Source organism: Emydura macquarii, unplaced genomic scaffold (genome assembly GCF_026122565.2).
Source record: "Emydura macquarii macquarii isolate MOO-44397 ecotype Brisbane River unplaced genomic scaffold, CSIRO-AGI_Emac_v2 contig_2676, whole genome shotgun sequence".
NCBI classification, from domain to species: Eukaryota; Metazoa; Chordata; order Testudines; family Chelidae; genus Emydura; species Emydura macquarii.
This window is the reverse complement of record NW_027132813.1, coordinates 33,169,801-33,197,591: the sequence shown is the minus strand read 5'-3', so window position 1 is coordinate 33,197,591 and position 27,791 is coordinate 33,169,801. Positions and strand designations below refer to the sequence as shown.

Sequence of the window (27,791 nt, the reverse complement as noted above, 5' to 3'; positions counted from 1 at the left end):
GTGCACTAAAAAGCTATTGTGTTAGGACAGGATTATTAGCTCAAAGAAAAATTGCTGACTAGACAAAGGAAAGCCAAGGATGTCCTAACAGCAGATGAGATAAGCACAATAATAGCCAAGGAATTCCTCTAAAGTCAACATTGTGATTAAGAAAAAGAAACAGATAGTTGAAGGCAGTAGAGTTTGTTCCCTGTTGGAACTGTCTTTGTAGCAAATGGCCTTGGAACGTATGCTCTGAGAATTCCCTACCAGGTCTCATACAAGAATATAGCTCCCATCAGTGGCGATCTCTTACAAAATCTCTCTTTGGAGAATACATATTATGCATACACCTGAAGCTGTCAAAGGAGTACTGTATGTACAGTTAAAACAAATTAGTATTTTGTTCCACCCCAATCACTGTCACCGATGAGCTTGTGAAAGCCCTAGCAGGGTCACCAATGCTCATCCGATTTCAAGATCTATGCTGCAAGTCAACAGAGTTGCAGGGACTAAATGAGTATATCTCAGACTCCTGGAGGGACTAATTCACAACAAATTACCTCATTCTCTAGGGAATGCTACAACAGTCCCATGAGTTCAAAGTAGACGAAGTCTCCCAGTGTGTTTCTCCAGCATGGTCCATGCTGCTCAGCTCTGCACCTTCTCAGACCAGGGTCTAGAGAGAATATGTTCCTCCCTGGAACCAAAAGCCCTTTCCAAAATGCAAATACTGCCTTCCTTTCTGAGACCCAGATCTCAGGCCCTTCCTCCAGTACGAACAGCTGAAACGCTTTTTAGGGGAGAGCAAATAATTTTCCTCCCCAATGTGAAAGGTCACCAGTTTCTTCATCTTCTTGCTGTGGCTGATATACAAAGACCCCATCAAAGAGTCACATCACAATTGTTAACATTCTAGAGCAAATAGCACTGGCTTAGTCAGACAACCCTCTACATCATGACTTTTAATAAACATAATCCTTTTTAAAATGGTCCAGCTATTTTTCCACTATGTAACTTGTGCACACTGCAAATCTACCTAAAGGAGCACTCCAGAAGGTAAATATATTATGCTGCTAAAAATCTTAATCCTGCTCAAAAAGTAAAATTAAGAATTAAGAAAAAGATAGCAAACCAAACTGAGCTTTGAACCAAATGCATAATGATTCTCTTTGGAAAACTCACAGCTATGCCTGAGCGAATTCTGAACAAGTCATCAACATTTATGGCTGGTTCCTTTCAAAGGGATATTTTCCTACTATACAGAAATGCTGTATAATTAGCAATGAAAGGTGTAATGCAGACACATACTGGGGAGACAGAAGCAATACAACTTTGTAAAAATCAATTCTTTAGTGATGATACAGAAAATATGATGTGATTATTAAAATATGTTACATACATCCACACATACATGCCAGAATCTTCACATAATTTAGGCTTAGGCCATTAAAACATGTCAAATAGAAGAGGCTGTTTTTGTTTCACTCAAAGTGAGCTGTAGGTTGAGTAATTACAAGACCTGAATAGCTAGGTTTAGCTACAAAATTTAGCTAAATTATGAAATAACTTCCTTTTTCTTCTATTTTTATATGCTTTATCCCTATACATTAATAGAAATCTAGTCGATCAATTTGATACTATTTGATATAGTATCATAAGACATAATTACTAGTTAATTAACACCTTTTTAGATTTATTTTAAGATTTAAGAAACTACACAAATTATCTAAAGGTACTCTATAACAGATCTCTTCAGTTTAATGGTTTCATTGGCTAGGCAACTTTCCCAGAAAGTACTGAAAAACAGTTCAGACCATGCTGCCTATTTTTAAATATAAGTGTGAGCAATAATATAACTCATCTTTAACACGGTAAAATTACCAGGTATTTATTTTGAAGTATAAATCTTTAAGGTGAACCAACCAAAGTGTATAAGACTATGCAGCATGATTAAATATATTGTTGGCAGTTTCATAGAGAGAGTTTTGTACATGAAGCAGTCCTACTAACTTTATCACTGAAGTATAGAGGATAATCAAGTACTGGCACAGAGATGTATACAGCTGTTTTGTATTATTTCATTATATGTTATCTCTTAACTGGTGATTGACCGAGCAAATGAGTCACATAACTTTATAGTGCTGCATGATGAACTATTAAACAAGACAGAACCATCCAGCAGTATGAAGAGACTTTACATAAAGCCTCTGTTGTAAGATCAAAATGGACATTTCTGCAGACAGCTAAAAATGCTGATGAAAGAGCATGGAGTTATGCGAAGTTGGCCAAAGGACACCATCACAAAGGGGCCAAGAAAAGTAACTTGTGGAAGTAGGTTGATGACTGGAGCTAAGAGAGGTGATGTTCAACATATGGCCCAACGTGTCTCTCACAAACTGGTACAGCACAAAATGTTTTATATGAAGATACTGGAATTTCCCAGACAAAGTTGCAAGAAACCATAAAGGTGATGCCTCTTTTTCTCAATGGATGATGGTTAGGGACAGAACTTGTATCCTGGCTGAACATTTCAAATCTTCACCAGAAGCCTGGGTCATTTTCTCATTGGCCCACATCAGCTATGTCAAGAAGAGGAATGAAACCATGCCATCCAGTAGAAAAATGTCCTGAAGTGTTAAACACATTGCTCCATGAAGTGGAAACACCTGGATGAGAGAGACTGTGAGCTGGACTGTCATTGAGATGGACTGATCAGCAAGAGCACCCCCGGCTTGGTAACAACTAAAGTCTTGCACCCTGTTTTTTAGAGATCTGTCTAAGAAGACTACAGACAAATCTGGAAAGAGAATTAGAATACTGCTGTCATAACAGCTTGAGTGAATCATCTGAATGCACTCCATCTATCTTGAGAAACCAGTCACTGCAACTGTGATGCTGAGCTGGAGAAAGCCATCTTCATGTCAGACCAATTGATAAGTAGAAAAATAACTTTTATACATGTATTGTTTTTCCAAGTGGTTACTTGGTTATGTTTAGCTAAATGCTTCTCAGAAAAGTACAAACCTAAGTTAAAATTCTCTGAATGACTACAATGTATGATGCGTATTTGTGTTTCACTAACAAATTTATTCTTAGTTATCTAAAAGGTATGCTATATCGATAAGTAATTAAGAGCACTCAGGTGGGATAAACTAATTACGCTAAGCCTTCTACTATGTGTAACAGGAAATTGCTTCCATACAGCAAAAGTTACTATGAGAAACACTTACTGTTCAGTCTAGAAGTAACACAGATGTTGTGGTCAAGACAACTGACAGCTTCTTAGACAAAAAGAGGAAGAAGCTTTGAATTGGCTTGCAAACTATAGATCTTACCACTATTTGAATCTTTAGTTAAAGGGCCATAAGAGCCTACCAGCACTGACAAAATTCTAGTGAAATTAGAATAGCTTCAAAATAAATCCGCATATTATGTTTTGGGTTTGTATGTGTGATAGTTTTGTGAGGTGTAAGTGGCAAAGTTTGGGTATGAATATTACCTGGCAAGGTAATTTTGAACTAAATTAACATTCTTGACACTTAAGTAACTTATCTAATTTTCTAAATTCTACTGCAGAATTGTTTGGATGAATGGACATGAGCAGCCCCATAATTCCACTGGCATATAAATTTGATTGAAGATAAGAATATGTTTAAGGATGCATAGTTCCATGTTGATTGCAAAATCACGCACCCAGACTAGCACAGAACTAGGTTAAAAATTTGCCTTTGTGACAAGATTGTGACATGACTTTGAATTAATTCAATTGACTTATTATCTCTAGAAAATTGTAATACTCCATGTTGTGGTCAATTTTTGACATTGTGAATATCTAACCATCTTTTGCGTTCTGTCATTTCTTATCTGCTTTAAAAGCTATTTTGGCTAATGCAACGCATAAAATTATAATAACTCTCTAGTCTGAACACACAGATCCAAAGAACAGTAAGAAACCTAGTAGAGTAACTGGTTAATTAAGTTATTATATAAATTGTAACAAATTATAAATGTGTTTAATTACCTCTCTTTTTCATTTTATTTCTTTTACTGTCCAGGTATGTGAAAGGCAAAATTCTTTGCTCAAAAATTAGACTTCCATTTCTCTACAATGAGTAGAGATGAACAGGCTAATTATATTACAATACATATTAGACACTACAAAAGTACTTTCAAGTAACATTACCTAATGATAATTTTGCAATTTCTTCAAAATCATCAACTCTCTCAATATCTTCGGTGGATTCCTTAACTTTTGCTTCTCTTGAATATCCTGGACAGCTGTATGTAACATCCGATGACTTCAATTTATCATGTGTCTTAGAATTAAAAAAAAGAGTTTGTTATATTTTTAGTAGTATACCTTAGGCATTAAAAATATTAAACCAGAATATAATGTGAACTGTTGGTTGGTCAGCTATGGTTACCAACTTTTTGATGAGTTATTAATACTGCCATGCTCATCTGTTGTACTGTGGAGGTAAAAAAGAGAAACTGGTTTATTCACTACTAACAGGAAGTCTTCTACAGACTCACCTCCATAAATTAAAAAATTTGAGTTTAGTTCAGGATGTGCCTCCTAATCTAGAACTACTTACATTAAGAATTTCAGGTAGGTAGGTGGGTGCCTTCACACTGTATAAAGAGATTTGATGCCATACTTCATGATTCAATCACCATATGGGCTTTCAATTTCCACCAACTGAATCACTCTATCCTATGACCCCATAAATATTTTGGGTAACATTTTCAGAAACACCTAAGTGATTTAGAAGCCAAAGTCCCATTTTCAAAAGTGACCTAAGTTTCAATGACTTTTAATGAGACTTAAGTCACTAAGTCACATTTGAAAATGGGACTTAGGTGCTTTTCAAAATTTGACACTCTGTCTCCTCACTGGTCTACCTACCACAGGCAGAGAAAACTGACCTTAAGAGTCCTTTCCCCAGAAAAATATTAGCCTATAAAATCTCTGCAATGGACAGCGTCTCCTTCTTTTAATCAACGTAAATCACTGCAACTGAGTTGACTGCTTTATAGCCTCTCAGAATGTCCTATAGACTATAATGCCCATGATATTCATTATGTACAACAGATACCATTGTGAAAAGAGTCAGACATATGGGGTGAGAGCCTCACCCCCACTCTGGCCTCTTTACACTGGGTAAAAAGGCTAAAGCACAATAAAGGGGCTATAAATGCCCTGGATCTATCCAGAGAAAAATTCCCTAGCACAAGCATAGCAGAAGACAACTGTAAGGCAGCTTTCCAAGGACACCCCCGCCCCAAACCCTGTAGGAGAAATGCTGTAGGCAAGAAGCAGGAAGTGCATGTCAGAATATGGTTGCAGTTTGCAGCATAGTGGTGATTCTGAGTAGCACTGCAGCCAGTAGGGCAGCCCACAGAGGCTGCGGTAACTTATACAAGCCCCAAAGAACATCTACGTTATATGCTGGGGCCACTCTCGCTCCCAGAGCAGTCCAGGATCAGAAATGTGCAAAGGCAACTTAGACTTTAGTGGCTTAAAGGTGCAGCATAGACTCTCATACCAGGGTCCTAATTTCCAAGAAGTCAGTCATGTAGTTGTGTGTTCGACTTTGAAAAACAAGGACCTACTGATCTAGTAAAGTAAATATAAAAGTCAGCAAAGTGGCCGAAAGCTTAGGAAAAGCTAGACAGTTCCTTCAGGACAAAAAGTAGCTTTATGTTTCCAAGGAAAGTTTTCCCTTGAAGGTCTTTTGTAGGATTTGGAAATATGTGAAAAGTTTGACAGGTGGGAAACCTCTATTTGTGTAGTCATAATCTTCCTCAGCTGATTCAGGAGTTACTCAGCCTTGGAATTAAAAAAATCTGCACTCTCAAAAAGTTAAAAGTATACAAACTAGGGATATGAAAAAAATACACAGTAACAAGACACAAGACAAGGGTCAGCACAAGTGCGCAATGGTTGAGATTTTCAAAAGCGCGCAGTGATTTAGAAGCACGTGCCCATTTGAAAGTCAATAGGACTTGTCCTCTTAAGTCACCAAATCTCTTTTGAAAATCCCACCCCACTATTTGCTTAAAAATTAAATGTTAGCATCCTCAGATTTATGAGGTAGTATCCAGAAAAAATTCCACAGAATGAGGAATCAAGTTGGAGTACAAGGTTTTATAATAAAGACTTTGTGCAACAGGGATCACCTGTTAAGAATTAAGAATACAGTATGGAATAAGAATCCAATCTTGCCCATGATATCAATGGCACTTTGCATACGAACAAAGTCTGCTACCTGTACTCACAACTGAGTAGTATCTTATGCCTAATATAGTAGTCCCATTGATTTTGACAGCACTATTTATGGAGTTAGTTACTGAACAACTGGAAAAAGTTTGGTGCAAAGTGAGTAATGAAGACAAGATGTCAGTGCTTCCAGCACCAAAAGTGAGCCAATATATAACAAGGCACATCCAGCCTGAAGTGTACTTATTACATTTTTGACACAGAAAATTTAAATACTGAAAAATAAGATATTTCATGGACATGAAACATTTTCTGAATGAATTTACAAAGTTTAAATTCCACTTTATTTTAATTGATTTTAATTAAAAGGACAAATACATCATGTTTAGGAGTATTACCAATCATTTAACTCACTTAATCAGAGGTAACTAAACCATTCCCTGGCTAGGAAAGATTCACTTTAAAAAAAAAAAAAGATCCTAACACTTTGTATTATTTACCCACTCTCCGAAGTCCTTTTATAGAATTGTTGCTGGTATTCCTTTTAACCTTATGAAAACCTTCCAGCAGTTACCAGTTAGCACCAGTTTTCCAAGATTCAATAAGAATTTCAATAGGTATTTTGTAGCTAAATGTTCCTGAAATATTAAATAAGCTATGTTTAGTTATTATTTTTCTAGTGGTACCTCTCTTCTAGGTTTTTTTTAGATCAGGGTGGCCAAACTATGCCTCGTGAGCCACACGTGGCTCATTTCAGTGCAAGTGCAGCTTGCAGAGCCTCTTATTGCCCACCCATTCTCCATCCACCAGACTGGGGTGGGGAGCTTGGAGCTTCTGCCCTGTCACAGGGTGGTGGGGCTAAATGATTCTGCCCAGCGGGGAGGGGAGTCTTAGGGGGTCAGTAAGTTTGGCTACCCCTGTTTTAGATAGCTTCCTTCAATGGTCTGGCCATTGCTCAATTCAACAAATGTTTTCTATGGAAATGATTAGGTTTAAGTGATAAACTACTGATATGTAGCTTAGCAAAAACTAAAAATGTAATCTTATCTTTCATCTTTTCATAGCTAGAGTAAGAGCAATTAACTAGCTTAAAATGAAGCACAACTACATGAATCTTGCTTGGAGTACTAAGACATCTGAAATTCTCCTACACAAAGCTGCTGTTTTCCTGAACAAGCCAGGTTTAAAATAAGTTTTCATAAAAGCTATTCAAAGATTAACTTTAGTTATGTCAACACAAACACTGTGCTTGCAAACATAGGGAAACTGTTTATCAAATTTTCAGGTCACATGGGAAAAACTAAGTTTCTGTCCTGCAAAGATGTACTCACTTTCTCTAATCAGATCCATGTTATTCTGAGGATCCTCCTGAGCACAAACAGCCCCAGCAACTCTGGTTATGCACAGACCTACTAGATAGTAAGATGAGTACAATACAACTGCTAAAGCGTATCTGTACTAAAACAAAGTATCAAAGAATCATAGTTATAAACATCTTGGCACACAGTTAGATTGTAAACACTTCAGATCAGTGACCATGTTTTTGTCTGTGTTTGTACATCTCGCACAATGGGGCCTTGATCCTGATTAGAATCTCTGGGAACTACTTACAACATAAATATTACATAACAGACATCAAATCCACTTTTCAAACTGGGTAACTGCAAATGTAAACAAAAAATGGCATCACCAGTCCCCCACTCCTCTTCCTGAGGTGGGCAGACAGAGTGGAGCTTTTTGTTCGCTTTCTTCAAATACCACATTTCTCAGTTGGCCATTTGATAAAAACACATGCTTCATTTGCACTTTACCACTGAAAGGAGATATCATTGGGCTGTTTCCCTCATGATGTTAAGACCATTATGCATATCACTGATATCAATAACACCATGAGCAATGCATTCAAATAAAAGTGAGAGAAATAGAACCTTCAAAAGACAAGAGTTTAATTTATAATGGCAACAAGGCCCTCAAAACAGCTCTTTTATTTGCTCAGTAAAGTATATATGTGTGTTTAAGACTTTGCCATGGACTGAAAGTTGCTATTAAGGACAAAGATATCAAAGAAAATATTGAGGACTTATCACTTAATCATCACAACTGAATATATATATAAAAATGCACTCACCTCTTTTGACCTTTTCCTTTCTTGCTCCATTTCATACTCTTCCTTAGACTTCCTATAACAAAAAAATTGAGTAAATATGTAAGAGTCCTGCATATTAAAGTGATTCATATTGATTTAGCACTGCTTAAACACTCAAGGGACAATCTTAGGACAACAGTCATAAACCACCAAAGCCTCCAAAAGCTTTGATGACTTCAAATAAAAGGTATTCCCAATAGAAATAGAGAACTATCCCAGGCAGACAGATGTTCTGAGAAATTATAGGTCCCATTCTCTTCAGTGCAGGACTAATCTACAGAGGAGAGTTTCCTAGGAATTCCTGCTTTAGGTGATGCATTCCACCAGCACATTACCCATGGAAGAAACTGAGGGTTCCACTCCTTTTAGTTATAGATAGCCTGAGATCCACACAAAAGACAAGGGGCCTCTCAAAAAATATACATTTCCTCTTGTCTCCATCTGCTTTCAGACTATCTGCTCTCGTCCATGATCATGGATGCCCTTCACCACCCTTTGAAGGGCAGGAGGTAGGGGGGTTCCACAGCACAAAAGGGAAACATGATACTTTAATACAGCCTCAGATTATTTGTGCTGGTTTTTGCTGGTTCAGTTGCTTGCCACTTTTTTCTTTAAAGGGGGTGATCTAGAGGAGACTGACCAGCTCTCCCATGCCCCTGCGCAGGAGCTACAATAAGTAGTGGAAAAGAGGAAAGCATGGTACAAAAACAGAACTCACCCTCCATCGAAGTATGCAGTCTCCCATCCAAACACGGACACAGAGAGGAGCATAGTATTCTCTCAATACAAAGGAACCATAATGCTGCTCTAACATGGCAGCTGAGAATTGTCCTAACCCACTGGGTGAGTGTTTAGGGTGTGTCCAGAAGAAGAGGGCATAGCAAGAGTGCTCCTATATTCTGGCAATCACTTGATAATGGAAGAGGTCATTACTAGCTAGTGCAAGTTAGAGCATTCCTGAGTCTTGGCTCAGGAGTATGGGATGGAATGGGAATGGGAAGAAATATTCAAGTGGCACACCATTTGGTACTGCTAAAGTAGCTTAGCCAGAGCTAAGGATTCAACCCTTAGCTTCTAGATACCTCTGTGGGGGATGTTTCCCACTTCAGTAACTAGTATTTACATCCTCTCATGATCAGGCCTGTAATAAGAAAGAACAATTACTTACTTTGCAATAATAGTGGTTTTCAAGATGTAGTGAGCGTGGATCCTGCTATAGGTACAGATGCACCTGAACTTGGAACCATTTGTGCAGCAGTGTTTAGTGGGGCTGCTCATGTGTTCTGTGCTCCTCATGCTCCTGGACGAAGGCATAAAAGACAGAACGGTCCTGGCCCTGCTTTAGTTCCCTTGCAACTCAAAGCCCATCATAGCGGAGGACTCCAAAAGCAGGAAAGGAGAGCAGGTCTTGAAATCCACACTAAGTAAAACACCTTGAAGAACCATAGTTATTGTAGGTAAATAACTGTTCTTTCATTGAATGTGTGTCAGTGTGGATCCCACTATAGGTGACTGGAAGCAGTATCCTCTTCAGGAGATAGGCAGAAGAAGTGTCAGCTGCATCAGCTGAATAGAGATGGAAGTTCAGCTCTCCCGAACTTTGCATCTCATCTGGCAGCCAAGTCCAGTGCATAATGCTTGACGAATATGATCAAGCTGCTCCATGTAACAGCTATAAAGATTTTGGACATTGGTATGTTATGGAAGCATCCTGTAGATGTCACTTGATCTCTGGTGGAAAGAACTTTAATAGTTAGCAGGAGAGATACATCTTCTAACTCTATGGTTCCATGATTCTATAGTGATAGTACCGCTCTACTCAGCACTGGTTAGGCCTCAGCTGGAGTACTGTGTTTAATTTTGGTCACCACTGTATAGAAAGGATGTAGAGAAATTGGAAAGGATCCAGAGGCAAGTGACAAGGATGATCAAAGGGATGGAATGCAAGCCATGTGAGCAAAGGATGAAGGAACTGGGTATGTTTAGTTTGGAAAAAGAGGAGAATAAGGGGGGGACATGATAGCAGTCTTCAAATACTTGAAAGGCTGCCATAAAAAAAGATGGAGAAAAATTGTTCTCTCTTACCAAGCAGGACAGGGAAATGAATGGGTTCAAATTACAGCACAGCAGATTTAGACTAAATCTCAGTAAAAAATTCCTAACTGTAAGAACAGTAGGACAATGGAACAAACTGCCTTGGGAAGTCATGGAAGCTCCTTCACAGGAGGTTTTCAAAAAGAGGCTTGATAGTGATGTCTCAGATGGTTTAAACACAACAAATTCTGCATCTTCGCAGAGGGTTAGACTAGATAACCCTTGTGGTTCCTTGTAACCCTGTGATTCTATTAGTCAGTGGTAGCACACTGACATACAATGCATTATCCACTTTGAAAGTATTTAGGAAGAAATGACTTGACTTTTGGACTGGTTAGCTATAGCCACGAATAGACATAGTGGCATTCTGAAAGATTTAGTCCTATCACTGTAGTATCAAAGAGTCCCGGATCTGTCCAGAGTGCGGAGCTTCTCCCATTACACAGAGCATGCTTTTGGAAAAAACATACATAGGTTGATTGATTCACGGAATTCCGAAACCTCTGTGGGGAAGAATTTTGTATAAAGTCTCAGGACCACTTTCTCTCTGTGAAACAAAGTACATGGGGGTTTGTAGGAAGCCGCTGTGGCCTCCCACGGAGCCAGAGCCTGAGGAAGGACACGAGCGCTCTGATTGGTCCAACTCACACCCTGCCCCGGAGTCTGCCCGGCAACATGGGACCCGGGCCGTGATAGGACCACCCAGCCAGGCCAATTGTCAGCCGCGGGGCGGAGCACCAACAGGAAGGGGAAGTACAAAAGCCTGGCCCCTGAGCTCAGTAGGGCCCAGACTGCTGCCAGAGGCAGACGTGCTGCCCCGCCAGCAGAGGCCTAGGCCAGAGCCTAGCCGCCGCCGATGAACCCCGGCCCCACCTGGGCCCGGGGATTGGATAGGGCCCTCAAGAAGCTGGACTAGGCAACCCGGCCAGGACGACTGGGCCGAGTTACCCCGAGCCCGGGCCCATGCTCTGGAACTGCCAGACTGGGACGAGACCCTAGAGCAACCCGAGTGGCGGGCACCCCCGGAGGCCGGGCCAGATTTGGAGGAACTGCCGGCCGCCGAGCCCCTCCCTGCAGTGGGGCAGGACTTGGAGGAGCTGCCCAAGGCCGAGCCGCTCCCCACATACAACGACCTTGAGGAGCTGCCCCCTGAAGAGGAGCTTCCTGCCTTACCCCTGGTCGATGAGGAAGGACTAACGGCGCTATCCCAGGTGGACTATCCTTGCGGCACGGAGGAGGCAGGTACTAGGGTCAGTGGGGAGGAAGTAGCCCAGGGACAGCCACGGCCTGTGGCTGAAGCCGCCTTATAGTCGGTGTGTTGCGGCGGGAGCCCCGCCGACACAGTGGCAACCACTTCTGCCACTGCTAGGGCCCTGGGCTGGGACGCAGTGGAGACAGGTGGGCCTGCGTTCCCCTCCCCTTCCCCTTTTCCCTAGCCACCCCAGAAGAATTGCTCTCCTGCCCCTGCCTGAGGGCCTGAGTGATCCGCCTCTGCTCACCCTGCCTAGGGGTTGGAGCAATAGACTCCTTGTTCGCTCGCCCTGCCTGAGGGCCTGGGCAATCCGCCTCTGCTCTCCCTGCCTAGGGGTTGGAGCAATAGACTCCTAGTTCGCTGGCCCTGCCTGAGGGCCTGCACGATCCGCCTCTGCTCACCTGCCTAGGGGTTGGAGCAATAGACTCCTTGTCCGCTCGCCCTGCCTGAGGGCCTGGGCAATCCGCCTCTGCTCGCCCTGCCTAGGGGTTGGAGCAATAGACTCCTAGTTCGCTGGCCCTGCCTGAGGGCCTGCACGATCCGCCTCTGCTCACCTGCCTAGGGGTTGGAGCAATAGACTCCTTGTCCGCTCGCCCTGCCTGAGGGCCTGAGCGGTAGACTGAGTGCTCACCCTACATACGGGTGAATTGCCTACACTGATCACTCGCCAAACGCGAGCTATTCCCCTGTCTGTAGGAAGCCGCTGTGGCCTCCCACGGAGCCAGAACGCTTACAGGGTTCTACTGTGAGCAATTGGAGATTTCTGACTCTTCTAGCTGAACTAATGGTGACCAGGAATACCATTTTGAGGATAAGTTGGCAGATGTAGCACTCTGCGAGGGGCTCAAAAGCTGGGCTCCATATGAAGAATGACACTGAGGTCCCATGCTGGAATAGGGTCCTTAATCGGTAAGTATGCATAAGGTCCTTAAAAGAATTTGGATACCATCAGATGAGATAAGATTGAGAGCAACTATATCAATGGATAGTATGCAGATGCTGCCACCAGATGGACCTGATTGAACTGAAAGAGAATACAAAATATTTCAATTGATGCAAGTGGTCCAGAATCTTTGGTATCTGAGCCTGCACCAGGTCTAGGCCACATTGGGCCACTCACCTAGAGAATCTGTTCCACTTAGAAGAGGATGTTCCTTATAGACAATTTTCTGGTTCTCAGCCAGGATCTCCCAAACAAGTGAAAAGCAGTCCTTTTCCAGGGCACTCAACCAGCCAGCATTCAGGATGTCAGTTGCAACTTTTTGGGGTGTGCATGGAATAGTTGGCCCTAATCATGAGACAGTTGATCAGGGTGTTCTGGTCATACAGACATCCACAGGAGATCTGTCAGCCAGAACCGTCTTAACTAATAGGGACTATGAAAGTGAGTCTCACCTGGTTTCATCTTGCTTTGCAATCATCCTAGGGAACAGTGGGAAAGCATGAAGGAGAATTTGGTTCCACTGTAGAAGACAGGAGTCTGGTGAAGATCCCAGAGTCATGCCTCCTTTGGAACAGAAGTTCAGACATTTGGAGTTGTATTGGTGGTGAACAGAACTATCAGTAGATTGCCCCACTAGCAAAATATCAAGTCGATGATTGATTTCAGTAGTGACCACTTGTGATTGGTGGACTGTCTAAGAAGTCGGCCAGGTCATTGCTGTCTCCTGGAACATGTAGGACTGTGGGTTATGCCCTGACAGGAATGATAGTTCCATAAAATGATTGCTTCCTTGCATGGGCAGAAGAGCATGCAGCCTCTTGCTTGTTTATTTGGTGGATAGCGGACATATTGTCTATATCAGTATCTGCACAAAGGATTGCAGGATCAGGATGAATACCACACGTGCCAGTCTGATGGCCCTGAACTCTAAGATGTTTATATATAGTTTTTTTTATCTTTCAAGGGTCAAGTCCCTTGAATTTGCAGGTGGTTCAAGTGGGCTCATCAAGCTGTATCAGATGCATCTGGGACAAATGCTCTGGATGGTGACAGGGTCATGAACGAATGACAATCCAGCATAAATGTCAATTTCACTGAGCAGCTGCTGTGGATCAGAGAGCATGCTTCCTTTTGTAAGCACTATCTTTCCATGTTTCCAAAATGAAAAATTTCAAAATCCCTGGTTCATGAGAAATTTTCACCATATTTGGTTTCAGTCCTATTCAGACTGAGTTCTTAAATTCAGAAACAGGTCGGATGCAGTCCAGCTTCTGTCTCTCTGCCACAGGTGGGAAGAGAGGGAACTGAGAAATGGTTGGCAATTGACTGATCTTTGACTACTAGCAGTAAATATGCCCAGTGGCCTGTGATGGAATGTTAGATGGGGTGGATTCTGAGTTACTACAGAGAATCTTTCCAGGTGTCTGGCTGGTGACTCTTGCCTACATGCCAGGGTTAAGCTGATCGCCATATTCGGTGTCAGGAAAGAATTTTCCCACAGGGCAGATTGGCAGAGGCCCTGGGGGTTTTTCACCTTCTTCTGCTGTGTGGGGCACGGATCACTTGCTGGTGAATTCTCTGGTGGATTCTCTGTATTTGAAGTCTTTAAACCATTATTTGAGGACTTCAGAAACTCAGTCATAGGTAGGGGTCTATTACAAGAATGAGTGGTGAAGTTCTGTGGCCTGTATTATACAGGAGGTCAGACTGACCTTCTGACCTTAAAGTCTATGAGACACTTTGCCCTATATGTCTCCTCATGGGAATACAAGGAGGTATGGCCTCACTGGAAATGGTTGTGCAAAAGATTCCAAGGGTTCACACATGTGACACGTGCACACTTATAGTAGGAGCCACAAGGACACATACTGAAGAATATTTATGCCACCTAGAAAATTAAGGAAATACCCAAGTAAAATGCAACAGAACATCCATGTATATCTACTTCCATAAATATTAAGTAGGAGACCACTTCTTGTTACCTAAGAACCTCTCTGAGTATTTTCATTTCTTGTTGTTCAACTTCAGTGAACACATCGGAACCATCTGTCAAACAGTCAGGTAGCATGCCTATCAAAAAAAATCATAGCAAAAATGCATGTATTGCTCTAAAGAAAATGGATTTTTATTCCATTTTGCATGCATTCTTCAACCAGAGCTTGAAAGGTATGGTAAAATTACTTAACTGTAATTCTGCATCTCAAAATATATGTTTCCAAAAAGATTCTATACTTCTGGGTATCAACTTCCCACTATGAGACTGGAAACTCTCAAAGCTCTAAAGTTTTGGTTCCCAAGGGCAGCAGTAGCTAGTAGAGCATGAACCAGTCTCTCCACTGGTCATTCCGTGCCATTTCCCAGAGGCTAAAAATACTGCTGCATCAACAACCATTCTAGCCAGTTCCTTAGTTGTGTGGTAGGTGGTGAAGACCCCAAGTGACAAACCAATCAAAGTGAAAAATTTTCTCTCAGACTAAGAACTATATAGTAGAAAAATAACAGCACAAAAAAGACAAAACCCCAAACTCTGAAGGAGGGAGATGGATGGATGAATGGGAATCCTGTCAAAAAGATCTTGAGAGAAGCACAATTACAGGTAAATGATTGTCCCTCCTCTAAAAGGTACTCAGATATTATGATGATGAGTGGTATAAAACAGCCCAGGAGGAAATTAGTAATTCTGTATTCAGAACATCGTTTGGATGATGTGCAGTAAATATGGCATGGGGCAATACACTGAATGATGATAAAAAGAAATATTTAATAACTACCTATTCAGTGAACACCATCCATTTTATGCCCTGAATGAGGCAGGGATCATGTGGGGGAAAAAAAGTATGTGATCATATAAAGACTATCATAATGTATACTCAGAAGAGGGCCAAATTAAGGTTGCACAGGTCAAATTAAGATTACACAGGCAGCCTTTATTCTGATATCTCCTAGCTTTTAAGTGCTTGACTTTGCACCCTTAATGTTGTTTTAATAGAGTTTCTTGTATATTATATATGTACATATGTTTGAATGTATTGTTATTCAAACAAAAATTATAGGTATTTTTCCTTCTTTGTGGCTCTAATGATGGGTTTCACCATGGCCCCTTTATGCTGGTTTTAAAAAGGAAACAGCTTACAGAAACAGCCCACGTGTCCAAACTGACCATGTGTTCAGCTCACCCACTGGCTTGGACATTCAGCTTCTGATCCCTTGATATGACCTTCGGCTCTACTCTTGACTACATCCCCCAGGCATCCTGTGGTCCTCATCATTGACTCTGCTCTAACCTCCAGGCCTGGCTATCAGCATGGCTCCGACTATTAGATTTGACCACCCACATCCCTGTCCTGTCCATTACACTATTGATTTGTAACAACTATATACTTTATTTATATAAACACACACACCCCTTTGTTGTACACACCAAAAAGGCAGAGGAAAATTGCAAAACCTCTAGTTTTAGTAAGTCTCAAGCTTACTGTATGAGATACAAAAGTAGAAGTCTTTAGACAACAGAATGCTGAAATTACTGCACATATAAATATGTAGCTGTTACAAGTCAACAGATATTAATAGTGACTAAATAATAACTTTCATATATTTAACTTCTACAGTTTGAGATGCAGTACCTGAAAATGAGAGTGTAGTAATGGAGAGAGTACATATCAGACTTACTGTACAACCATTGTGTTCAAAATTGCTATACAGACTGGATAAATATCCTCCCATACTGAGGGCCTAGTACGCAAATAAATTGGTGTGGTTCCTCTGGGTAGAGAGTGGGGCTGGTGAGAAAATCTGAGTGTGCATCACCTGCACAGTGTTGAATATAGCTTCTTGTGCAGCTACACACACAGGTTTGGGAAAATGGTAAGGTTAGGTGTCAAAAGGTTCAGTTGCTATGCAGATCCACTGTCCTCCACTGAGTAGGGGGGCAGGCAACTTGAGAGCTGCTACAGTTTGTATCACAACTACCTTGTGCCAAATTATAGTTACTTTTGTAATGCCACCATCTAAATTGATACAATTCAAACTGAAATTTGAATCCAAGTTTCACAGAGTCTAACAGGCTTTCAGCTAAAGTTTTACATATATTTTAAAAGGAATACAATTAGATATGGGTAAGAGAACCAGTTGCAGATTGAGGGTGAAATCCTGGCCCCACTGAAATCAATGGAAGTTTTGTCATTGAATTAATTTGGGACAGGATGTGACCTTAATTGTTTATGGATGGGTAGGCCATAGAGTTATCTACAAAACAGCTGAAAAGATGCACTGAGAACTAAAATTTCTCATTTACCATTTCTTTCTTGAATGATTCTAATGGCTTGCAACTGCATTTCAATGTTTTTCTGTACCATCATTTCTTTAAATAATCTAAAATCTTCTGCTGCCAACACTGGTTGCAAAATAGTCTGTGGAAAAAAATTTACAAATGAATTCAAAACCTTACAGAAATCAAAAGCTAATAATTTCAAAATAGCCCAATCACTAAAAGGCCTGTATTATCACAGCAAGACGACATTTGTATGTTGTTGCTCTTTTGTTGTATTCCCTGACATAAACAAAAAACAGCAGCTATTCAAGGATTAACGAGCATGGAAAACAGAGAGCTTTTCTTGTCTTACGCTCTTTAAAATTCATCACTGGTTTTCTGTTTTCTAAATGTAGTTTATAAACGGTAGGATATAGTAAAATATATTAAATGACTTCACTCAACATTGCGGCCCCAGTCCTTCAATGAACTCCATTGCAGGTAGACCTCTACGCCAGCATAGAGCTCCACTGAAGCCAATAGGACTCTGTATGAATGCTGAGGTCAAACCATGTATTGCATTATCATTGCAATAGCAGAGCGTAATACGTTTAATTTTTTTTTTAAATTGAATGTTATGTTTTGTGATCCTAGTGAGACTGAAATTCTGTCAAGTGTACACATATTTTTAATAGTTACACCCAACTCTTCTAAACATGACAAAAATATTTAAGGACGGCAAAAGAAATAAAAATTAAAATTTGATTGGTCTAGTGCCCTATGGTAGTGCTCTGCATTTCAGGGGAACTGGATACTATTTTCATGGTGAAATCCTGGCCCCACTGAAGTCAATGGAAAAACTCCCAATTACTTTAGTGGGGCCAGGATTTCATCCTCAATATTTTTCCTCCCATGCTCACAGGAGCATGGTATTAAGGCAAGACACTCAGCCCACATGCCTATTCCTCCTTGGCTGGTGACAGAGCTTGGAGTCATTAGCACTGTTACGGAAAGGTAGGTAGAAAGATTGTAGAATTACATCAGGAAGATAAATTACACTTGGATAAGTGTCTGTACTGTCATGGTGGAGAAAGACTTGATGCAATGGTGGTGTGACTTCTGTGTGTGGCTAAAAGGTATATTACAAGCATGGCAGGTGCTTGGAACAGAGCTGACACTTAAATTTCTCTAGTGTAGACTAGGCTCCAGATTCTGGATAGGCTGTAAAATAACCACTAGCTTTCTTGGTTTTTTTTTTAAACAGGAAATACCTGGAATATATCCCCAGCCCTCTTTCTAATGACAGGTAAATCGAATAAGATGTCTAACATTTGATCCTCACACTACAATTCAACTCAAGAGCTACAATTTGGTGAGCTTTCCCAGAATCTGATTTTGTAGCTCTGTAAACAAATAATGCTTTGATTAGGATCACACTGTCCTTGCTTGTTTCTCTTTGCAGTAAGTGTTTTCAGTATCAGTATCCCATGCCATCTTAAGTAAGCCCTTTTCTTTCTTAAAAGTTCAGACTTTAAATTAATTATAAACTTACTCTGTCTCTTCTTCTAGCGCTCTTAGTCATTACTTCACCAAGTGATATATTTGGTTCTTAAACTTTACTCAAAAAAATTAATCCCTTTGTTGCCTTTAATCCTTTTTGTTGCTCTTCTCTGAACTCCCTCCAATTTGTTTACATCTTCCTCATTTTGAGGTGTTAAGAGATCAACCAACAATCATACTATTTAACAGTTAACTTTAATTCATTTGTATTGTGTGGTTAATATAAGTTAAAATTTAATTTTTATTTAAAAAAAACCAAAACAGTAAACAAATTTTGATAAAGTTTTTGATGCCACATATAAATATATGGCCTTCAAGTGATATCACTCAACTAAATTAAAACCGGAAAAGTAGATTGCTAGCCACAATGTATACCTGAAATACAGATGGATAAATTATTATAAGATTTTAGAAAATGAAATATTCTGTGCCAAAAGGGACTTCAAAATTTCATACTTGTAATGCTATTTTAGTGGAAATACAAAATTAACAGATCATCAATTAAAATCCAGCCATTACTGTGGACTATAACATCACAACAAAGGAAAATATACCTGTGACGTATGTAACTTTGCAAGAGGAGATGAACATGCTTCTTGAAATTTCTCTTCATTAATTCCAACTTCCTTAAGATAACCTTCTAGCAGTTTTTCAACCTACAAAAAATTATGAGTCTTACCTTCTAGTAGTTTTTGCCCCAACAGACAGTCATGTAAGTCACCAAACTTTTAAACTCACCTGCCAAACTATACTAATTGCCAATTATGCATTATTTTACTAATGTCATTTTTATTTTTATAGTATGTTAATTCAGTTGAAAGTTACTGCAATATTATTAAGAAAATTAGTTATAGTGAAAATCTCAGAAACTTGTGGATATGTAGAATCCTCCAAAAATCCACAGTGGTTTTCAATGCTCATATTAAGGAGTGGTGTTTCTCAACGACTGGTCCACGGACCAGCACTGGTCCCTGAGATCTCCCTGACACAGTATAGGAAGCCTGAGATCCCTGGTCAAATTTAAATTTCTGTGCATACCCCAGCAATGCATGTTGTATAGAGTAGAATATTACATCTATTAGGCACTGAGAAACTTTTTTGGAGAGAGCCTATATGGAAGAGATGAACTCTATCATAACCAAAGTGGAACTGGAGGGATGGCAATTATATAAATCACCCTCACCTGAAATGTTATGCTCAGTTCTGGTCACCCAATCTCAAAAAAAATAAAAAGGTATTAGCAGGCACAGGAATTCAGAGACAGGCATTGAAAATGATGAGCCATGGAAAGACGCCCAAAACCAAAAAGATTTAAAAGTCTAGTATTTTTTAGTTTACACAAATAAGATTTATGAGAGGTAAACAAAATTATAAAGTTTTAAAAGGGTAAATAAGCTCCTCCTACATAGCCTCTCATAATACAAGAACAAGGAAATATTTAATGAAGTTGAAAAGCAACAAATTTAAAATTGATAAAGGAAATACATACTACATAATGCATAATTAACCTGTAGAACTCATTGTCACAAGATATCACTGAGGCCAAGAATTTATTAAAATTCATAAAAGGATTCTTTATTAATATAAATAGTGAAGACACACAGTTACATTAAGTAGAATAAAACTGTTTTAAGACAGTGTGTGAACCTTAATACTTCAGGGTATAAGTTAACTACTAATTGATAAGGTTTAGGAAGAAATTTCTTCTATAAGTTGGTTATTCCATTTTTGTCCACTATGAGGTTCTCACATCTTCCTCTGATGCATCTGGTACCGGCCACTGCCAAAGGCAAATGGACTACTGCTGATCTAATATGCCCATATCTATGTTCCAGATTTCTACACTCTAGCCAGCCATCTCTCTCCCCTTTAATCTGTCACAATGGTTTTTAGAATTTTAGATTTTGAAAATGGCTATTTCCAGTTTTTGTAAAAATTACAAGTGTATGGTGGTTGCTAGAGGTGGAAAGACTACTCCCTGGGACTTGGAAGTTTTGGCAACTTGGTGCAGGGGATATTTGGTTGTATCTGGAATACATACCTTTATAGGTAGTTCAAAATTAAAACAAAACCAACAAAATTCAGTAGCAAAAACCACACACACATACAAAACCAACAATAGGCCTGATTGTCACTTCTGTTAAGGAAATCTTACTGAGGAATTTCAACCCTGCTTAAGACGAAGAACACAAATGAACAGTTCCTCCATAATGATCCACTTTATCCACTTACTGAAAGTCTGATCAAGTTGGCCTCCAAAACACACATGACAGCTATGTCACAAAATGTCCTCAGATACAACAATGCAGGGCAACCTTAAAAAACCCTATGCAGAAAAATGTACAAAGACAAGGAACTAAAACTAGACAGTTATGGGGTTGCCTAAAATATTTATTTTTAAATTACAGAAGAAATGTTTATAAGATTAAGTGCAATTGATGAATAATACTCACCAGAGCTTTGTACTCCTGATGAATCTCTGTATAGGACAACTTGCTTTCTTCTTCTTCATCAAAAACTGAAATTAAAAAAAGAAGAAACTTGACTTTTCCTAAAAATGTAAATGTCAATAGTACAAAGATTATTTCAAATTCTGAAATATTAAACAGTTACTGACTTTCAGTTAAATGCAGTCCTAATTAAAACATAAGATCTACCTTATTGCAAAACATAATATATATGTAACCTCAAGTCATACACCAGCTTTGGCCCCAAGCCATACACGGATTGAACAAATACATAAAAATATTATAGTTTTCCAACTGCTGGAAAAATATGTTGACAGGATTAAATTGCAGAAAAACCTACAAATTATAATATATATTATATTACAGTACTCAGACAGATAACAGTTAGAAAAACAGGGTTACTTACCAGTAACTGTTGTTCTCCGAAATGTGTTGCTCATATCCATTCCAATATAGGTGAGTGCATGCCACCGTGCACTGGTTCCCGGAACTTTTTTCCCCTTAGCAGACTCTGTAGGGTCGGTTTAGGCACCCCCAGGAGTACCGCGCTCATGCCACGGTATATGAAGCACCGCCAACCCTACGGGCCCTCAGTCCCTTCTTTCTGCCGACTCCAACAGCGGGGACAGAGGGCGGGTGTGGAATGGATATGAACAACACATCTCGAAGAACAACAGTTACTGATAAGTAACCTTGTTTTCCACTTCGAATGATTGCTCATATCCATTCCAATATAGGTGATTAAAAAGCCATACCTTGGAGGTGGGTAGGAGTTACCAGTGAGCTGCTCTCATCAGCATGGCTCTGCCAAATCCCCCATCTTCTCTCACCTGCTGCACGATGGCATAGTGGGACGTGAAGGTGTGCACCGACGACCAGGTAGTGGCTTTGCAGATGTCCTGCAGGGGCACCCTCTCCAGGAAGGCCGCAGACAAGGCCTGGGCTCTGGTTGAGTGCGCTGAAACAGTCCCTGGAAGCGGTACATTTGCCTGCTCGTAGCAGCACTTGATGCAGGCAGTGATCCACACGGAGATGCGCTGAGTGGAGACAGGTGAGGCCTTCATCCGGTCCGCCACTGCCATGAACAGCTGCATCGACTTCCGGAATGGCCGTGTCCTCTTGATGTAGTAGGCCAGGACTTGTCTCATGTCCAGCAAGTGCCATCTCCGCTCCTCCCCCAACCCATGCAGTTTTGGAAAAAACACGAGGAGGAAGATATCCTGATTATAGTGGACCTGGGAGACCACCTTATGCAGGAAGGCTGGATGTGGTCTCAACCACACCTTGTCCTTATAAAATACCGTGTAGGGGGAGCTCCAAGGTTAAAGCTCTTATCTCGGAAACCTCCTAGCTGAGGTAATGGCCACCAGGAAGATACCTCTGAGAGAGGACGAGCAGTGGGCATGTAGCCATGGACTCGAAGGGGGGCCCTGTTAGTCTGGAGAGGATCAGGTTTAGATCCCAGGGAGGCACCGAGTCACTGACCTGCGGGTAAAGCCGCTCCACCCCCTTGAGGAACCTGACTGACATGGGGTGGGAAAACAGGGACCTCCCTCTAGCGGCTGGTGAAAGGCCAAGATAGCTGCCAGGTGAACTCTGAGAGAGGCCAGCGCCAGACCCTGGAGTTTCAGGTGGAGCAGATACTCCAGGATCGCCTGTATAGGCGAGCAGCTCAGCGGGATGCCCTGGGACTCCACCCAACAGGTAAACCGTTTCCACTTGGCCCAGTACATGACCTGAGTGGAAGGTTTTCTGCTGCTCAACAGAATTTGTTGGACTTGTGCTGAGCAGGCTCTCTCTCCCTCCACCAGCCACAGAGCTCCAGGCCATCAGGTGGAGGGAGTCCAGGTCCGGGTGCAGCAGGCGACCCTGGTCCTGGGAGAGCAGGTCGTAATGCCTCGGGAGTTCCACGGGCAGGTGATCAACAGGTCCAGCAGCATACTGACCCAATGCTGTCTCGGGCAGGCTGGGGCAATGAGTATTATGTCTGCTCTGTCCCTCTTGATTTTCAAGAGGACCTTGGGCAGGAGCAGAATGGGAGGAAACGCATACATGAGGGTCTCCTTCCAGTCTATGAGGAACGTGTCGGAGATGGAGCCTGGCCCGTGACCTCGGAGCAAGCAGAACCTCAGGCACTTCCTGTTCCAGGATGACGTGAACAGGTCCAGTTGGGGAACACCCCACTGTGGAAGATAAAAGTCACCACGGGTGCAGTGACTAGTCGTGGCAGGGTAGAAACAACCTGCTGAGGCGGTCCGCCTCATTGTTCCTGACCCCCGTGAGGTGAGAGGCAGATAAATGGAAGTCGTGCCTCACCGCGATGTCCCACAGTCTAATGGCCTCCTGTTCATGTAAAACATGGCTGCTGTATTGTCCGTCAGGACCTGAACCATCCTGCCCTTCAGAAATCTGAGGAACACCTTGCAGGCCAAGCGGACTGCCCTGAGCTCTGAGTACATTGAGGTGGAGGCTCTTTTCCTCCTCCGACCACAGCCCCTGGGTGCTCAGGTCGATACTGATGTGGGCCCCCCACCCCACTTCCGAAGCGTCTGTAATCAGGGTGACCAATGGGCCAGATCCCAGAAAGGAACCTCACTCAACACCTCCCCGGGCATCCTCCACCAGTTCCGGGAGGCCAGGGCCCTTGGGGGAACCGTGACCACCCTGTTCAAGGGGTGTCTGATTGGTGCATACACCAAGGCTAAACACGCCTGCAGAGGCCTGAGTTGAGGAGAGCTAGCCTCACCACATACGTGCAGACCGCCATGTACCCTAACAGATGCAGGCAGTGCCTGGCTGTCATTGTGGGGCACCTGTGTAGCTGGGCAATTATCGCAGCCATGGCCTCGAACCGAGGCTGTGGGAGGAAGGCTCTGGCCTGGGTAGAGTCCAGGTTGGCCCCAATGAACTCCATGTGTTGCACCGGGTGAGAGTGAACTTCTGCTCGTTTATGAGCAGCCCCAGTCTGGTGCATGTCGCACAGGTGAGGGATAGGCTGTTCGGAACGTGGGCCCTGGACCTGCCCCTGATCAGCCAGTCGTCCAGGTATGGGAAGATCTGCACCCCTCTGCAGCGCAAGTGGGCCGCCACTACCGCCATGCACTTGGTAAATACCCTGGGGGCGGACGAGAGGCCAAAGGGCAGGGTCGAGAATTGGTAAAGGCAGCCAGCTACCATAAACCTGAGGAAGCACCTGTGGCTGGGAAGGATGCAAAATGTGAAAGTACGCATCCTTCGAAATGTGAAAATACGCATCCTTCGAAATGTGAAAATACGCATCCTTCGAATCGAGGGCGGCATACCAATCTTCTGGATCCAGAGCAGGATAATGGAGGCTAGGAAGACCATGCGAAACCTGAGACGCTTGATAAATTTGTTCAGTTGGCGTAGATCTAATATGGGTCTCAGGCCCCCTTTTGCTTTGGGGATGAGAAAGTACCTGGAGTAAAATCCCCTCCCTATTTCTTGCGGAGGAACCGCTTCCACCGCCCCCAGGAGGAGGAGGGAATTCACCTCCTGCAAAAGGAGTTGCTCGTGAGAGGGGTCCCTGAACAGGGACGGGGGGGGAAGAGGAGGAAGGCCGTGAACTGAAGGGCATATCCCCTGAGAACTATGCCGAGGACCCAAGGGTCTGAGGTGATATTTTGCCACTCGGCGTAGAAGGGTCTTAGCCTGTCTGCAAATGGGAAGAGTGGATCCGGGAGAGAGGTATTGGTGGCATCCTCGGACACACCATCAAAATGTTTTTTTTTTGTTAGCCCCGTTAGAGGGCCCTTGCTGGGAGGCTGCGGACGAGCCGGAGTGGTCGTGTCGTCTGAACCCCCTGCTCCTGTCTCGGCCCCTACGGGGCTAAGAGGGTCTAGGTGATGGCCTAGGGGGTGGCTGTGCCTGGCATTGGGGCTGCAGCCAAGACGGACACCTCGAGGCCTGGGGAGCGTAGAGTCCGAAGGAACAGAGTGTAGCTTGCGACTCCCTCAGAGCATGCAGCTTCTCGTCTGTTTTCTGCGAGAACAGACCTGCCCCATCGAAGGGCAGGTCCTGTATAGATTGCTGCACCTCTTGGGGCAGCCCTGATGACTGCAGCCACGAATACCGCCTCATGGCTATTGCAGAGGCCATGGCTCTGCTAGCGGTGTCCGCAGCGTCACTGGCGGTTTGCAACGCCGCCCCTGCCACTGTGACGCCTTCTTCCAGGACTGTGGCAAAGTCCGCCACCTGGTCCTAGGGCAACCCCTCTGCGAACCGCCGCATGGAGTCCCAGAGGTTAAGATTGTACCTCCCTAGAAGGGCCTAGTGGTTCACAATCCGGAGCTGCAAAGCTCCGGTGGAATAAACTTTACGGCCAAACAAGTGAAGTTTCTTGTTGTCCTTATTCTTTGGCATGGTGCCCGGGCCACCTTGCCTGTCCCTCTGGTTGGCCACATCAACCACCAGAGTCCCTGGGGCCGGGTGCGTGAACAAAAATTCAAACCCCTCTGCCAGGACATAGTATTTTTTCTCGGCGCCCTTGGAGCAACCGAGGTGGGGGTTTGCCATAGGGCCTTGGCCAGTTTAAGGATCCTATCATGCACGGGTAGGGCCACCCTTGATAGTCCCGCTGACCCAACAACCCCAAAGAGGGGATCCTCCTCCTCCGAGAGCTCCTTGAGTTCGAGGTTCAAATTAGAGTCCATTCTTTTCAGGAGCTCCTGGTGGGCCCTGAAGTCTGGGAGGGGTGCCCTGTGGTTTCTGGCAGCCGCCTCATCAGGGGAAGAGGAGGAGGATTGTTGAGGGGGCCTCGTGGAGGGTCCCTCCTCAGGGTCTGATTCCTCCTCCGAGGAATGGCCCTTAACCTGTTGGCTTGGTTGGGGGGGGGGGGGGGGGAAGAGGGGCACCGGCTGCGCCACTGAAGATGGGACTGACACAGTTCCCTATCCCATCTGTGCCTCCTGTGGTCCCCAATAAGGCCACTGCCAGGGCCCTTGTGGCCACCCTGGTGCCGGCATCGGTACCAGCTTCGGAGCGTCGTGGCAGGTCTTGTCTTTGCGAGACCCGGAGCCGCTGGACCGGCACCGACGATGCCTCCAGCTTTTGATCCTCTTTGTCGGGGACCAGCCTCTCGACGACCCCGACGAGGTAGACGAGTGTCGGTGCTGCCTCGAGGATGCACGCCCCGACGAGCTGGATGACGACGTCCTCCGTCTCGGCACCGAGGACTTCCAGTGCCGCTTGCCCTTTGGGGACCGGGAACGGTGCCGTCCATGGCGTCTCAGTGCCGAGCCCAACTCCAAAGACTGCGATCGGCGACGGGTCGAGGTGGTTAGGTCTTTCGGTGCTGGGTCCTTTGGTGCCGGGCTCCACATCGGGCTCTGTGCCAAAGATCGGGACCGGTGCCGTGATGGTAAGGGCTCGGTGCCGGAGTATGGGAGCGGCACGCACTGCGCGAGGCGGACCTGGAGTAGTGCCATCTCGAGCGCGATGCCTCCAGTGCCGGGGACCGACCTCAGTGCCGCAGGGAACTCAACGACTCCGAGTCGGAGTTGCGAGGGGAGCCACCGCGCTCTACCCTTCCTGGCCATCTGCTGGGAGATTTCGCCCCTGACAGGGGTCTCGACCATCCACCAGAGGCACCCAGCACGGGTTTATCCCGGGACACTGGTCCTCACACCCTCAGCCGAGGGGGGGACGGAGGCGTGGGCATGGCCAGTAAGGCCTGTGCCACGTGGAAAGCCTCTGGTGTCGACAGTCCTTGCAGGGGTGCTCTCCCACCCCCAGGAGTCAGGGAGGCTCCCTGCATGGAGATGCAGGCCCCAGAGCAGGCTCAACGGGCCGTGGCTGGTGCAACTCTTCGCTCGACCCTGGCCACGCAGGCGGTGCAGGGGAGCATGGGCGCTCCAAGCCCTGGCGCCATTTCTTTTTAGGCACCGGGGATAGGCGGCGTCAGGTCGACTCCGGTGCCGGTGGAGCACTCCGCACCGAGGAGACACTCGGTGCCGAGGTGGAACGTGGCAGTTCGGAGGCCGGTCGGAGCGCCGCCTCCATCAAAATAGCCTTCAGCCGAATATTATGCTCTTTCTGAGTCCTCAGCTTGAAGGCTTTAAAAATCTTGCACTTATCCTCCGATGCTGCTCCCCCAGGCACTTGAGGCAGCGATCGTGAGGGTCACTCACGGGAAGAGGCTTGTCGCAATCAGCGACACTACACTTAACACTAAACTCTTCAAACTATTCAACAACGATTAACAGAGTCAGTAAGGGGAATGCTACTTGCGAAAGGCAAGAGGCAAGACGTTCCAGCAACCGTCACAGGCGGAAAGAAGGAACTGAGGGCCCGTAGGGTTGGCAGTGCCTTATATACCGCAGCATGAGCGCGGTACTCCATGGGGCACCTAAGCCAACCCTACGGGGTCTACTAAGGGGAAAAAAGTTCCGGGAACCAGTGCATGGTGGCGTGAACTCACCTATATTGGAATGGATATGAGCAATCACTCGAAGTGGAAGAGTATGTTCAATAGACCCAATTTCCAATTTAAAAAAAAGGCACGATTTGCAATACAATCTGATTTTGTTTCTAATATATATTGTTTGATCTAAGAATTCAGGCTAAGAGTACACTGATAAACATTCCATTGTACATACTGCAGACCTTAAATGAAGCAGGTTTATCCTTTTTTTCAATAAAAACATTCAGTATTAAAAAGTAGGATATCAACAATAGAAAGCAAAATGTTGCATTATTTAATCCAACCACATTTTAAATAGCTAGCCCAAATGGCATATGGCTTTTATACACTCCAATACAACAGCATATTTCAAGGTGATATCCTTGAGGGTTCAACAGATATATACATTAAAAAAACTGGGGTTTAACATAGAAACCACCACATAAACTTACA

General features: G+C 43.6%; 1 protein-coding gene across 1 annotated transcript in view; it reads right to left on the bottom strand.

The window, feature by feature from the left end:
* CFAP36 (cilia and flagella associated protein 36) overlaps nucleotides 1-27,791 on the bottom strand; it is a 53,826-nt gene that overhangs the window by 12,832 nt on the left and 13,203 nt on the right. Inside the window, exons 2-7 of the mRNA XM_067565176.1 lie at nucleotides 20,903-20,967; nucleotides 19,004-19,105; nucleotides 16,935-17,049; nucleotides 14,620-14,707; nucleotides 8,331-8,382; nucleotides 4,166-4,298 (exon numbers count right to left, since the gene is read on the bottom strand). Coding sequence (XP_067421277.1) covers nucleotides 4,166-4,298; nucleotides 8,331-8,382; nucleotides 14,620-14,707; nucleotides 16,935-17,049; nucleotides 19,004-19,105; nucleotides 20,903-20,967 — 555 coding nt within the window. The remainder of the gene's footprint in view (nucleotides 1-4,165; nucleotides 4,299-8,330; nucleotides 8,383-14,619; nucleotides 14,708-16,934; nucleotides 17,050-19,003; nucleotides 19,106-20,902; nucleotides 20,968-27,791) is intronic.